Source organism: Balaenoptera ricei, chromosome 3 (genome assembly GCF_028023285.1).
Source record: "Balaenoptera ricei isolate mBalRic1 chromosome 3, mBalRic1.hap2, whole genome shotgun sequence".
Lineage (NCBI taxonomy): Eukaryota > Metazoa > Chordata > Mammalia > Artiodactyla > Balaenopteridae > Balaenoptera > Balaenoptera ricei.
This window is the reverse complement of record NC_082641.1, coordinates 149,309,077-149,323,575: the sequence shown is the minus strand read 5'-3', so window position 1 is coordinate 149,323,575 and position 14,499 is coordinate 149,309,077. Positions and strand designations below refer to the sequence as shown.

Below are 14,499 nucleotides of genomic sequence, written 5' to 3'. Positions count from 1 at the left end.
TACATAAAGCTATTTTTAATCCAATTCTAAAATTTAGCTACAATTTATTGAGCACCTATTATGGGTCAAGTGCTTTACCTACCACAAATAAGTTACAGTTGTCTCTCAGTATCCGTAGGGGGGATCCCTGGATCCAGGATCCCTGTGGATGTCAAAATCCAGGGATACTCAAGTCTCTTATATAAAATGGTGTAGTATTTGCATATAACTTACGTACATCCTCCCGTGGACTTTAAATCATCTCTAGATTACTCATAATACCTAATACAATATAAATGCTAAGTAAATACAACATAAATACATGTACATAGTTGCCAGTGCATGGCAAATTCAAGTGTTGCTTTTTAGAACTTTCTGGAATTATTTTTCCAAATATTGTTGATCTGAGGTTGGTTGATTCATGGCTGTGGAACCCATGTATATGGAGAGTTATCTCTACATTATCTCTAGTCCTCACCCCAGCCCAACAAAGAGGGGGTATTATCATCCTCACTTTGCAGATGATAAAGCTGAGGTTCAGAGAGGTTGAATAAATTTCCCAAATTTGCATAATTAGGGAATTGCAGGATTTGAACCCAAGTGTTTCTGACTTCACAGTGGGTGCCCTTTTCCACCACATAATGCTGCAGTTGGAGACACTGGATTTTCCTTGCCGTGGACTAGGGAGTTCTGGGCAAGGAGCCCTGGGCCTTGAGGGGTAAGGAGCCTGGAACCCCCAGCCCACCCCAGCCCTTCCTTAGCTTCCCGGTGAGCAAGGCATTTAGCCTTTGTGGCCTCAGTTTCCTCTTTTGTCGGCAAAACAACTTTCAGTTCTTGGATTTGATGCCACTGCTTGCTGCTGTTTCCCTGAACTGTACCACAGCTCTGCCGACTCATGCAAAGCTATATTGGCTATCTGAGTTTCAAATGGCCTGCTGCAGAGGGCTGGACAAATTACGTGAAAATGAAGTCCGAGAGATTCGACTTCAGACCCCAGCCCTGCTTACTACCATGAGTCAAAGCATCAGAAAAATGGAATACTGATGTCAAATCCTTCAGGATCACTTCCTGAATAAAAGTTACCCTTTTAAAATATTTTTATTTATTTATTTTTTTAAAGACACCTTTTCTTGACAGTACCAGCTCTACCCTTGAATTACTCCCTTATCCGTGATGTTTTAGGAGAATTAACCTCTTACAATGCTCAGACTCTTATCGGGAGACTCCTAACATGCCCAGGGAATATGCATAAATCAGCAGATGTTTTTAAAAGAAAACCTATTCATTATAATGATATAATTTATATCATTATATCTAATGATATAAATTTAAGTTTTCTGGGTACCCCTCTGAAGTAGGGTTTCCACCTCAAACCAAAATTTTATAAATAATGAACATTTTTTTTTCTTTTAAAGTTTGTTTGTTTTTTTTTAAATTTATTTTTGGCTGTGTTGGGTCTTCGTTTCTGTGCGAGGGCTTTCTCTAGTTGCGGCAAGTGGGGGCCGTTCTTCATCGCAGTGCGCAGGCCTCTCACTATCGCGGCCTCTCTTGTTGTGGAGCACAGGCTCCAGACGCACAGGCTCAGTAATTGTGGCTCATGGGCTTAGTTGCTCCGCGGCATGTGGGATCTTCCCAGACCAGGGCTCGAACCCGTGTCCCCTGCATTGGCAGGCAGATTCTCAACCACTGCGCCACCAGGGAAGCCCTAATGAACATTTTTTATACCACCCAACTCTCTCCCGCTAGGCAGTGAGCTCTTCACAGTGGAACAAGATTCTTAGGGCCTATCATGGGCCAGGGATGTGTTCAGTCTTTAAGGAATAAATCATGTTGCGAAAATGCAACTCCAGACAGATGTATCACCATTCACCCTAGGGTGTTAGCTGAGCTGGGGGTGGAGGGAGGGGAAGAAAGAGGAGCTATCTAACAATTGTCAGCACCCATGGGTCATTGCCTGGCCCTGCATATAAATTGTCACCTGATCCTTATAGCAAATCTATGCAGTTTTAACCTATAATTCTTATAGCAAACCTATGCAGTTTTAACCTATAATTCCCATTTTACAGGTGAGGAAATTGAAACTCAAAGACTTTAACTTGCTCAAAATCATACAGGATTTGCTTCTAAACCTGGTTGAATCCAATTAACTAATGCTTTTATTACATTGAAGACATAGGGCACATCTACTCAAGGGGACTTCAGACAGAATAAAAAAATACATTGCTTTGAATAACTTTGCAATGCAGAGTTCTCAGGTATGCCTAGTATTTCTTCAGGGAGGCTGCATGTCATCTGTTCCAAGAGAAAAGTAAAAGGAAAAAAGGAAGGAAGGAAAGAAGGAAGGAAGTGGGGAGGGGGAGAGAGAGAGGGGGGAAGAGAGAGGGAGAGGGAGAGAGGGGGAGAGAGAGAGAGAAAGAGGAAAAGAAAAGGAAAGGAAAGGAAAGGAAAGGAAGGAAGAAAGAAAGAAAAACAAAAACCAAAACAAAATGATTTGCAGCCCACCAGGAGAATCTCCTGAAACCCTGTACCCCAAGTTAAAAAATATTCCAGAAACTAAGTGTAATACCTTACATAATGGCAAATGTACCAGAGGACTGAAGGAAAATTAACCCCTCCATGGCAAATGGGTTTATTTCAGATATGAAAATAAACTTAGGCTGTACAAAGAAGTTCTGGACAAATGAAAGAGGCATAAAATCTCAAGAGGGCATTAATCCTTTTCATCATCAGTTATATTAAAAAAAAAAATTGGAAAGAAGCACAGAACCCACAATACTGTTTGTATGTACACAACACTGTGTAACCCTTGGGCAAAGTCATTTAATTTGTCTGAGCCTACAAAATTAGGTGCTCGGTAAAGGACACCTCCAGGTCTAAAGTCTATGATTCCTCAATGCTAAAACCCAAGCAGCCCTCCAAGGGGCTCAGATTCAGGTCCATCAAACAATATTTTAATGCTTAGCTTTTAAACTCAAGGCTTACCTGCTATTTGTCACTTACAGGAAAGAAACCAGCGATTTCTGACAAGGTAAGCTTTCTCCTTGCTTTGTTTTCGTTTTTGTTCTGTTTTGTACCTTGTATTTATTCTGTGGAAAGTGCTGAGGACACTCACACATCTTCCCTCCTGCCTTGCAGCTCTCTGCCCCAGCGGGAAGGTGAGTGGTCCTGGGCACCTGCATGAGGGTACGTGGCATGTGTTGTAAGACTCTAGTTTGTTTCCCACACATCCTTTCTCTCAACTCTGCAGGCCTCTTGGGGAGCATTTACCCAAGATACAAAAGCCCCCGTTGCCACCAGCCATGGAAAGGCACGACAGGAGCAGCCCCCTGCCAGGGAAGAAGCCACCTGTGCCAAAGTAATTGTCTTCTGTCGCTTGAGCTTGTCGTGCAGAGGGGGTGACGTGAACTCCTGCCTTGTAGAAAGAGCTCTGCGTAGGGACCCAAGACCATGGTGCTCCCGGTGGGAGTGGGCTCATTTTGCTGCTGGGGCTTGAGGAGTGTTCAGGCTTCTCAGGTTGGATGTAGAGTGCCTGGGTCACTTGGAAGGATGTGGCAATCTAGCACAGAGAGGCGTAGAGAGATGCTTCCTTGGGAGCACAGGAATGACTGCCATTTGTGGAGACCTTCTCCTCAACCAGTCAGATTTTTGGTTGCATTTTCCTTCCATCACAAGGTGTAGGAACTATACCTACCATTCTGTATTTCCATATAGGCAGCAGAGAGGAAATCACTGTGGGAAGTTTTAGGTCACTGTTAGTGTCTTCCTCACTGCTCAACCACGTTTTATGGTGACAGAATACCAAAGTCAGTTCTAATATTTCTAACTTTACTATACAGTCTTTCGGGGCCTATTTAGCCAATGGCACAAACATATCTGGGGTCGGGCCCACTTCTGCTCCTTACTAAAGACAAAAGCAAAGCTTCCGTTGACCTCACCTGTGCAATCAGGATTCATAACTATGGCCCTTGCTTGGCCAGTGTGAGGACTAAATCAGGGCCAGGGTCAGGGTGCATCAATAAAACCTCAGTAACTGAGTTAATATTTTAATGGACTATTCTGAAAAATCAAAATGAATGTCAAAAATATCATAATGAACAAAATATCAAAGTTTTAAATAAACACAGGATGCGATGACGTGAGGCATCCGACAGGAGGCGTTCAACAAATCGTCCTCCTCTCTCTAAGGAGAACACGAAGCGGGCCCAGGCAGACAGTTGCCCACCACAGCTCTAAGGCCGCTGTCATCAAATCTGTTTGACCAGCTCGTGCATCAGGGGAAAGTCCCAAAGCAGCAGCATTTCCCAATTATCTTCACTTCACAGGAAGGGTGAGCCCCAAGGTGGCTGTTTTAAAATATCAGCAAAGGAGAATGTTTCCTAAAATGTTTTTATTTGCTTGGAGAAACATCTACTCAGTGAAATTTAATAGCTACTAAGAGTTAGTTTGTTGATTAAACATTTTTTTCTTTAATGTAATGATTTGCAGCAGTAGCTAAACAGAATAAAGTTTGTCTAGCTCAGCTCACAATGATGATAGAACATGGAGTCTCCAAACCTCCCTCTCCCTTGCTTTTCTGCTGGGGATTTTGCTTCCCATTTTATCATGGCTCATGGGTTTGATTTCTCGTTATTAGATCAAGTGAAACTATCTATATTCTTTGAAAGTCTTTATGCTCAGTTCTTGTCCTTTGCCCTGCTTCATTTCAGGCATGGATGGGGATCAGACAGAAGAGAGAATGTAAGTACAAAATGTCACGTGGTGAATGCTTGGCACAGGGAAAGCGGTGTAGGCTCTGAGGAGGTCGAGGCTACCTCTGCTCTGTCTTCACTGGAGTCCAGCACTGGGAGCCAGGCCTGCACACAGTAGGCTCCTGAATACCGCTGCCTGGTGGGGCCTCCAGCTTTCCCTCCTGCCCACCATGCTGCATTGCTTAACTCCTATCCCTCTGAAGCTTCCTAGGGAGGATGGGTGAATCTCAGCCCTATTACCAGGTGGTAATTAGCAAGATGAAGGGGCAGTAGGTAGAAGGGAGAATAAAGGGAGAGTCTGGGCCTCACAGCAAAGTTTCCTAGGCCTCTGTTTTCCCCTTTAATACCTCCATGGCCTAAGAAAGAGGGGAAACAGCATTTATTGAATGCCTACTATGTACATGTTACCAACCTAGCTACTTTTGACAAGCTGTTTGCCTGGGACTTGCCCAGTTTTAGCAATGAAAGTCTCACGTCCCAGGAACCCCATCAGTTTCAGGCAAACAAGGACCAGGACAGTTGGTCATCCCAGCTTTACATATGCTTTGCATTTAATGTCCCTGTGAGGAGTCACTGTTTCTGTTTCACTAAGAGGAAATGGAAGCTTAGAGGAGTAAGATACTCACTGTAAGTTGCACAGCTAGTAAATAGCCAGGATCGAAATCCAGGTCTGTCTGATTTCCTCTATACTGTAAGCTGTCTGAAGGCCATCACACCCCTGCCATGTTCAAGGGCTCAGCCCACAGGTGCCTGGTGTTTCATAGCTCTGTGTTAGATGCTGTGCTAAGATATGATGGAGACAGGCAAACCCACGGACAACATGCTAAGGAGCATATGATCACAGAACGAGCTACAGAGGTGAAGGGAAGAAATTTATGTATGGGGGTTGAGGAGCCAAGGGTGACTTTTAGAGATGTGGCCATTGAATGATGGGAAGGACACAGGATAGACACCCCAACAGAAAGCTCAGTGCATTCCAGCCTCAGGAATGTCCTCAGCAAAGACAGGTGAGTGGCCATGCCCGTGGAGCCTGTGCGGATGGTGAGGACAGCAGTTTGGCTGCAGAGCCATAGGGACAAAGAGGAGATAAGGTTGAAAATGAGGGTAACGTCACATTCCTGAGGTTCCCTGTCTCTGGAAGGATTGACACTTGTTGTCATGAGAATCCAGAAGTCTTATATTTTGGACCAGAGGAAACATGGTTGCAGAAGTGTCAAAGACCAATTTCATTTTGGGGATTCCCTGAGTCCATGTGTATTTATCTATGCAGCCCTTTGCTGGGACTCCTTCCCAGTTGGCCAACTGGGATGAGTGATTCTGGCGATGATCCTTCTTGCCTTATCTCAATGGCAGGACTAGGGACAGCAAACTTTTTTTTTTTAATTAATTAATTTTTTTATTTATTTTTGGCTGTGTTGGGTCTTCATTTCCGTGCAAGGGCTTTCTCCAGTTGCGGAGAGCGGGGGCCACTCTTCATCGCAGTGCGCGGGCCTCTCACTGTCACGGCCTCTCCCGTTGCAGAGCACAGGCTCCAGACGCGCAGGCTCAGTAGTTGTGGCGCACGGGCTTAGTTGCTCCGTGGCATGTGGGATCTTCCCAGACCAGGGCTCGAATCCGTGTCCCCTACATTGGCAGGCAGATTCTTAACCACTGCGCCACCAGGGAAGCCCAGGGACAGCAAACTTTACTGAGCACTCCACATATACCAGGCACAAGTAGTAACTAATTTGATCCTCACAACAACACTTGAGGAAGGTGCTCTTTCACCACCACTGTGCTAGCCTAACAAAACAAGTCCAAGTTGGCAATTTTGGTCTACTCGTCAATGGCAAAATCATTCTTGCCTCTCTGAACATCATTTCCTATCTGAGGAGTAGAGCAAAGAGCCCCTCCCTTATCTATTTCAGAAGGTTGTCCTAAAGATAAATGTGCTGAACCAAGTGGACACAGCTTGGAAGCTATTTACGAATCAGTAAGGTTGCATTGCTTTTAAGAGGAGCGGCCATTGCAAAAGAAGGTTAAGCTTTGGGTCAGGCAGATTAGGTTTGAATCAATTTCTGTAACTCTTGGCAAGTTAGGAATCCCTCTTGGGCAGCATGTTTCCATTTGTAATATGAGAATGTTAAATTCTTGAAGGGTTGCTTGAAGAACTGGATGAAATATTATACATGAGTCTTTGGGGCACATAGTAGATATCATCATTATTAGTGTATCTTTGGGCCCTTTTAGACACCTCAGAAGCTATTTTATGTTAAATATATAAAGAGTGTCTCAGATTGGAGTGTCTTTAAATGATGGTTTGTATTAAGAAATTATAAATTATTTAGCAAGTTTTACTGTTCTCCACAGTATCTTTATTATGGAGACACACCACTGCTAAAGAAAGGAAACAGAGACATTTCTATGATTGAGAAATACAGAAATATAGTTACTCTTTGAGAAATTGTGTTTCGATGATAGGTTAATGTCTTTTTTTTTCTTCCCCTTACCAGGATGAAGATGATGGTATGTTCAGAAAGGCTTTCTTACAACTTATAACCCATTCCTTCATTTTTCTGCTCAGGCATTCAGATGGAATTATTTAGTACAGAAACTCCATAGAATCTATTATAATTGTAAAATTAGTATTAAGTAGATGTATGTCAGTTGGTATAGTGCATAGTTATAATAAAATGGAGTTATTTGGCTGGGTTACCAAAGAGAACTGTTAAGTTCATGCATAACAGGGCAAGTTACTAGTACAGCAAAACTGACAATTGCATGTACAGTTTGATAGAAAACATTCTAGTATTTATGCTCTCTAACACATGTGGCTAAAGGATCACTAACTGCAGATGAATGAATGACATAGCATAAAATTTGGCTTTCATTAAACAAAACTTGTGAATCTTTTCTGAAATTCATATGGTTTCCAACTGACAATTTTCTGCCAAGTTAACGTTTCAAAAATGAAAAAAAAAAAAAATAAATGTGTATTATGGAGAATGATATAGAATGGCAGCATGTGAAACTGCATTCTAAGGCAGTAAATCATCTACAAAAACCTTGGGGGGGTGGGCTTCCAACCTACCACTTCCTAATGACATTTGATCTTTTGGATTTTTGTATCTCCCTTTAGACTAGCTATTTCTAACTGGGGAGCAGTTCTGGGGTGTTCCTGTGACACTTGGATCCTGACAGTCTGCTTTCTTTTTTCTTTTCCCCCGAAGTACATCAGAGATCTCTGCCCCAGCCAGCACTGCTCCCCATGAGCTCCAACACCTTCCCTTCAAGATCTACCAAGCCATCGCCCAAGCACTCCCTCCCATCAGCTCACCTGCCCGGAGCCTTCTCAGAAAGGTTTGTGCTGACCTCATTCAGTTCTAACCCAGCATTACGTCTGGGGCCACTGATACCGAGCGCATGTCAGGTGGGTTGAGAAAGAAAGAAATGAGCCACTGGTCATAGGCTCAGAACATTTTGGGTCTTAAGAAACAAAACCAAGCTGAGCATATAGAATCGCATATGTTAACTCACTGCTGTCCTCTGAGTCTCTGTGCGTGGGGGTCAGAGGGGTACAGAATTGACTGCCTTGTCATGGCCCCAGACAGAATGGACTCTTTGGCAGGAAATAGGGAATGTTTTCACTCTGTGAGTTAACACAAAGAAACAAACACTCAAGAAACCCAATTAATTGAATGAGTTGGAGTTCACCCTGCATCTTGGATGGGAAGACTGAGAAAACGCACCTTGTACCTAGCAGATGGGGAGAATTCACTGCACAGGTTCTGTCCCCAGCAGGTCTGTTTTCTCAGTAGCAAGAGTGTTTCTCAGGGTCCATGATTAGGCAGGCTGTCAGAGGCAGAGGCACGGACAGGGGGAAGACTCAGGTCGTTTCTCATAAATAAGCCGTCGGGCTGCCTTGTAGTGCCCCCGAGGGTTCATCCACCGGCACTTTGGGCTCATCTTCTCCTTCACTATCCAAAGGGAGAGGCTCAGTCCCCACCCTAATTATGGGAGAAAACTCACCCACCAGCAAGACCCCTCCACCCCTGCCAGATATCTGGAAGGATTCTCAATTTTTTTTCATTTTCCCTGGGTACCTCTTGCTCTGATTTTCTGCTGCTTCCTCTCATTCTTCCAGCTGTTTTCCTTCTTCTGCCATGTCTGCCATTTTCTCATGCCATCTCATCCCACCTGGGGCCCCAGCCCTATCCTTCATTCTTACAAAATAACACTCACACGAGATTTCTGACCAGAGCAGACTTTTACAGAAGGTTTGGGCTAAAGGTTAGGGAAATTGCTGCTCAGCGTGGAGCAGACAGCATTTCGGGGCCTCCCTCGGGCCCTCCTCACCACCACCCCAGGCCCCAGAGATGCTGCTTCTGTCGGCTGCAGCCCCACCGAGCCCTCTCTGTGTTTCTCGCCTCCCTCCCCTCTCCTTATAAACCACTAGGCCCTGGGGATGCACCATTCCCAAACAACATGCCCATTTAATATATTTTCCTAACTGAAAGAGAAGTCCTCTCCCCAGAGGACTTCTGTCATGCTCCAAACTCAAAGTCCTCAAATTGCAGCTGACTTTTTAAAGTAGCTTTTAAAGCCCTTTACACAGTTCTTTTGTTGCTTTTGCTTTTTGGCTTGAGAAGCATGTTAGACTTTGGGATGATCCATCTTGGGACAGCAGTGAAGTATGTCCAACAAGTTCCTTCTCTTTGCTCTGCTTCCATGGTTTCAGGGAGGGAGTGGGAAGTGATAGCAAAAGAAGCAGCATTTTCCCAGTCCAGGCTCCCCCTCTGGCCCCTTAAACCTAACCCAACTTAAAATCCGTTCTTTTTCTGTCTCCACAGCAACAGTAGTTTTTCGCAGAGTGCCTCCCTGCCGCCATACTTCTATCAAGGTTTGTACTCTGGGCTCTAGTGGTCTACTCCAGCCAATATGCCATCATGACTGGACGGTCAACCTGTCCCAAAGTCTTTTGGCAAAGGTTTTGTTGTCTCCTAAAAGTATCTGACTTCCTCATTCAGCCCTTCACTCAGTTTCTGCAGTGTGCCAAAGGCTGTTGGAGTGATAGGATACTACACAGAACACCACAGACACACGTGCGCGCACACACACACACACACACACACACACACACACACACACACTTCCTCAGGAAGGCAGCCTTGGCCTTCATCCTCCCACAAAGAGCTTTTCCTCCCTGCTGTTTTTATATGGTGCTTAGGATAGTGCTGGCTTTCTCTGTAGTTTTGGTTTCTATAATGAATCTAACCTGGAGTTGCTAGTTGAGGAAGAGGTTTAAAATACCGTTTAAGAAGAGACCCCAGGCCCCAAGATACTGATACAGTAAGTCTGGGTGGGGACCTGCATTTTCAGTAATGCCTCCTCTGGGTGTCCATGATAAGTATTTGCTGAGAGTGTCCTCAGACTTTAAAAATGCATACAAATCACCTGGGAGTTGTGTTAAAATGCAGATTCTAGTTCAGTGGGTCTTGGACGGGACCCAAGGTTCTGCATTTCTAGCAAGTTCCTGTGCGATGCTGGTATTGGTGGTCCGTGGACCACTCTGAGTAGAAGCAAAGGCCTACAAGGTAGGACTAGACTGTGTTTATTTTTTATCCTTAAAGACTTGCAAGTAACTAGCACATGGTAGGCACTTTAAATATATTTGTTGAATGACTGACAAATGACTATGGAAAGTCACCCAACTCTAGTAAACAGATTTTTTTTCTCATGCTAGGAAACTCACCTAGTGTTACCAGATTTTCTGATTTTTTTTCAAGAAAAACTGGAAATATGGCTTTTAATGTGAAATTACCCAATTTTTAAAGGTTGACTTAAGACTTTTAAAAATCCTGTGAGGAAAAAACAAAACACTCTTTTTATTTTTTTGGCACTCATGGTACACATACAGGAACACCAGTACTGTATGTGTTATAAATAGAAAACTACTTTAGTAAGTTTAAATTATAACTCAAGAGTAGATCTTTTTTCAGGAGCACATCTATTACATTCAATTGGGTACATCATCCCATGTATGTGTGAGACCCTACTGCTGACACCAATGAAATCCACTACGTTTTCAATGTTTCCTAAGCATTTGAGGATATAGTGTCTATATTCACTATATGGCTTCCACAGTTCCTCCACACACACCCCTCAATTTTCCAGTGTCCACAACTCATTATTTTGTGAACCTACTTTGTGTTCCTTGCCTGGCCCCTGCGGGCATCTGAGCTTCAGACACTTCACTTATAGCAGTATCTCACAAAGTGAATTCCACAGACTCCTGCTTTTATGAGTTGGTGATGGGGATTATTAATATAAACAGTTTGGTTAATTTTTTTGGAATAGAGTCATCCCTCTAATATGGGAGGGAGATTGGTTTCAGGACCCCACAGATACCAAAATCCAAGGATGTTCAAGTTCTTTGTGTAAAATGACGTAGCACCGTCAGACCTTCACATCCACAGGCTTCACATCCACAGATTCAACCAACCCACTGGCTGAACCAGTCTGCAGTTGGTTGAATTCACAGATGTGGAACCTGTGGATGCAGAGGGCTTACTTTACTACCTTAATCAAAATTGAACCCTTTTCTCCTAAGAGTACCAGGACACCTGGCCCTCAGTCTAATCCTCCACTGGCTGTCCCAAGGTCAGGAAGATAAAGGATGTGCTGTATATTGTCCAAAACCCTTGAGGATCTAGATGTTAAGGGTGGTGGGTGACTGCAATGAAAAGTAGTATATTGTCTGTCATGAATAGTGACTTTATAGTGCTAGCCTGCAGGTGCAGAAGCAGAAAGAGAATAATTCCTCAACTCTAAAACAGCCATGCACTATAGGCCTTGATTATTTTACTTTCCCACATAGCTAGATTTCATTCATTCCACAAACATTATAAAAGTGCCTGCCATGTTGGACTGCAAAGGTGGGCATGGGGAAGGTCTGTTCAGGTACTTGGAGCCTTAAGAAGGAAGACCAGCAGCTCAGGCTACCCGATCTGCTTATTTAGAAACAGGGAACATCATCTCAAATAATCCAGGTGACATGGCTGGGAAGACTCTGGCTCTTCCCAAGTAACTCTCCTCTCTCAATGGCCCAGGGGCAGGCAGTTTGCCCCTTGTGGTGTATTGTAGATGGTGTAACAGCCCTGGTGCAGAACCACCTGGAGTGCTTGTTAAATGCATATTCCTGAGCCTGGGTGATACTGGCTCCCCCTGAAATTCTCATTTATGCACAGTAAAGCTCAAGTCCTGGCGCTGCCACTAAGAGCACATGCTTTGTTTAGACTCTCTGAGCCTTTGTTTCCTGATATTCAAAAAAGAAGATAATACCCACCTTGCGAGGTTGCTGTGAGAATGAAAGGTAGCATACACAGGTGCCTTACTCGGGGCCTGGACAGAGTAGTGCTGAATAAATGCCTGTTGAATGAACAAATGAATGATGCATGAATTATTAAGAGAACATTCAACTCGCAGAATTTCTCAGCCTTTAATAACTGTTCTGGCACACAGGAGACAGCCTTGGCAATTATAAATCAACAAAATCAAACCTTTCCTGAAACACATTCTCTTGGAAAGTTTCAGGGAACTGTCAACAAGAAAAAAAAGGTGTTAGAGAAGGTGAAGCACAAGTGCTGGGTAATTTATAGAACCCAATACAGACTTCCTGATTGATCAGACAGTTGGTGGGGCTTTCTATGGGAGTTGAACCGTTCTACCTCTGTAGAAAATTTGGTAAAGAACAGCAGATAGTAAACTCTGGTTCTAAAAGCTAAAAATATTCTTAAGGTAACTTCACCTCATCTTGGGTAACAAATTTCTTTTTGTGAAAACAATGAGAACATAATTATTTTATCACCACATTGTCTGTCATCACATGGGTGGTATATATGTAACGTGCACAATTAAGCAATCACTCAAATGTGTGGTAGTGTCTCAAAATTTCACTGGCCTGGCTACAGAATAGGGCCTGAACAGCCCTTGTGGTTTCGAACAAGTGACAATTTTTTTTTTTTTTTTTTGGCTGTGTGGCATGCAGGATCCCGACCAGGGATCGAACCCGTGCCCCCTGCATTGGGAGCACAGAGCCTTAACCACTGGACTGCCAGGGAAGTCCCGAAAATTATATTTGAAGCTGTGGTTTCTTGAAATGTTAACTGCTGGGAATAACTGCAAGGGCATTTTGGGGGGGAAATGTGTTATGACAAGTGAAAAATTGCTTAAAGTAAATGAACTTTCAAAATGCTCTACTTTTGAAGGCCCTAGCAACAGGCCACCTCCCAGAGTTGAAGGCAGGAGCTTTCCCTCGCCAGCTCCAAACAAACCTCAGCTACCATGCCCTTCGGAAGAAGAGGTAATATAAAGCATATGTTTGTATTTTATTTCTACCCCAGTAAATGAATCATCAGAAACTCCCACTGAATACTCTCTTGTTCTTTTATCTTCTATTAGTCTTAATTTTTTTAGTGAAAAATATCAAGAGGAGGACTCGAAAAATAATATGTTCTTTTTTCCTTGGTGTTCCTCTTCCAATGGCAAATGTGTGTTTTGCATTAAACAATGAGAAAAATAATCCTGTTTTTCATCTGTTTCTTGGTTTATGACATTGCATAAGTCACTTAACTGCTCGTTAACCTAGTTTTTTTCATTAAATATATTATTATACTACACTGAAGAAATTATTACATCTATATCGTTCCTGATTAGAGGCTTCATTATATATGAAATGCTTATTCACTGCTACCTTTGCAACTAGTGTCATGAAAAAAAGCAGTTCACACAAAATATCTTCTATTTACCCTCACCTGAATGATTCTATATTCAAATTAAGAAAATAAATGCTTCAAACTTCATGGAACTGAGGTGGTGATTTAGGGTAATGATTACTTGGAGGCTTTTCTTTTCACTTACATATGTAACTGCAAAATTTATACCATTTTTAAAAATTTACATTTTCAGAATTCATTAAATGAAGACTGGTACGTTTCTTATATTACCCGAATAGAGGCAGAAGCGGCTCTTAGAAAGATAAACCAGGTACTGTGCTAAAGTTTATTTTTTAAGTAGTTATAAATATTAATGGAAGGAAAGAAATGGAACTGACTTGTACTGAGTACCAGTTATGGGCTAGGAATTCTGCTGGGTGCCATTCATGCTGTTATACCAAGGGGGCCAATTAGTGCCAGCTTTCCACCTACCAGTGTCCTACCAGACTCTTAGGACCCTGGGGAAAAAATCTAAATTAAGGTAGTCATTTGGCTGGCAGAATCTTAGGAGATTTTATTAACTAAAATGGTCCATCTTTTCACAGGAATCACACAGCATCAAAAGGAGACTCTCTTTCCCCCAAATTTCCAATGTCTTATCGGTTCCATCTTCCTCTTGATCCACATCAATGTGAAGGGGCCCATATTGAGAGAGACAACAGCAATTTTTTGTCCTTTCCCCTAGAAATTTCTAGCTGTCATTTAATATGAAAGGTCTTAAACCAGATTTCCTGTCTTCCAGTGCTAAACATTAACCTTAAATCTATATATCAGAGACAGGAAAGCAAAGGTCCTTCATCTTTCACATCTTTCACATCTCCAGACTGCAACAGTAGTTCTCAAGCTTGGCTGCTCATTTAAATCACCTGGGGAGCCTTAAAAAATTCTGATTCTGGTCTCACTTGGAGAGATTCTGATTTAATTAGTCAGGGGTGCTGTGTGGGCTCTGGAAGTCTTCAAAACTTGAAATTCTAAAGTGAAGCCAGGGCTATGAATCGCTGGTCCACACGTATATTTGT

At 42.9% G+C, this 14,499-nt stretch overlaps 1 protein-coding gene across 1 annotated transcript in view; it reads left to right on the top strand.

The window, feature by feature from the left end:
• The window catches only part of LCP2 (lymphocyte cytosolic protein 2), a 46,295-nt gene that overhangs the window by 28,871 nt on the left and 2,925 nt on the right, over nucleotides 1–14,499 (top strand). Inside the window, exons 11-19 of the mRNA XM_059919624.1 lie at nucleotides 2,982–3,007; nucleotides 3,115–3,134; nucleotides 3,227–3,334; nucleotides 4,686–4,716; nucleotides 7,220–7,232; nucleotides 7,937–8,066; nucleotides 9,557–9,606; nucleotides 12,974–13,068; nucleotides 13,674–13,751. Coding sequence (XP_059775607.1) covers nucleotides 2,982–3,007; nucleotides 3,115–3,134; nucleotides 3,227–3,334; nucleotides 4,686–4,716; nucleotides 7,220–7,232; nucleotides 7,937–8,066; nucleotides 9,557–9,606; nucleotides 12,974–13,068; nucleotides 13,674–13,751 — 551 coding nt within the window. The remainder of the gene's footprint in view (nucleotides 1–2,981; nucleotides 3,008–3,114; nucleotides 3,135–3,226; nucleotides 3,335–4,685; nucleotides 4,717–7,219; nucleotides 7,233–7,936; nucleotides 8,067–9,556; nucleotides 9,607–12,973; nucleotides 13,069–13,673; nucleotides 13,752–14,499) is intronic.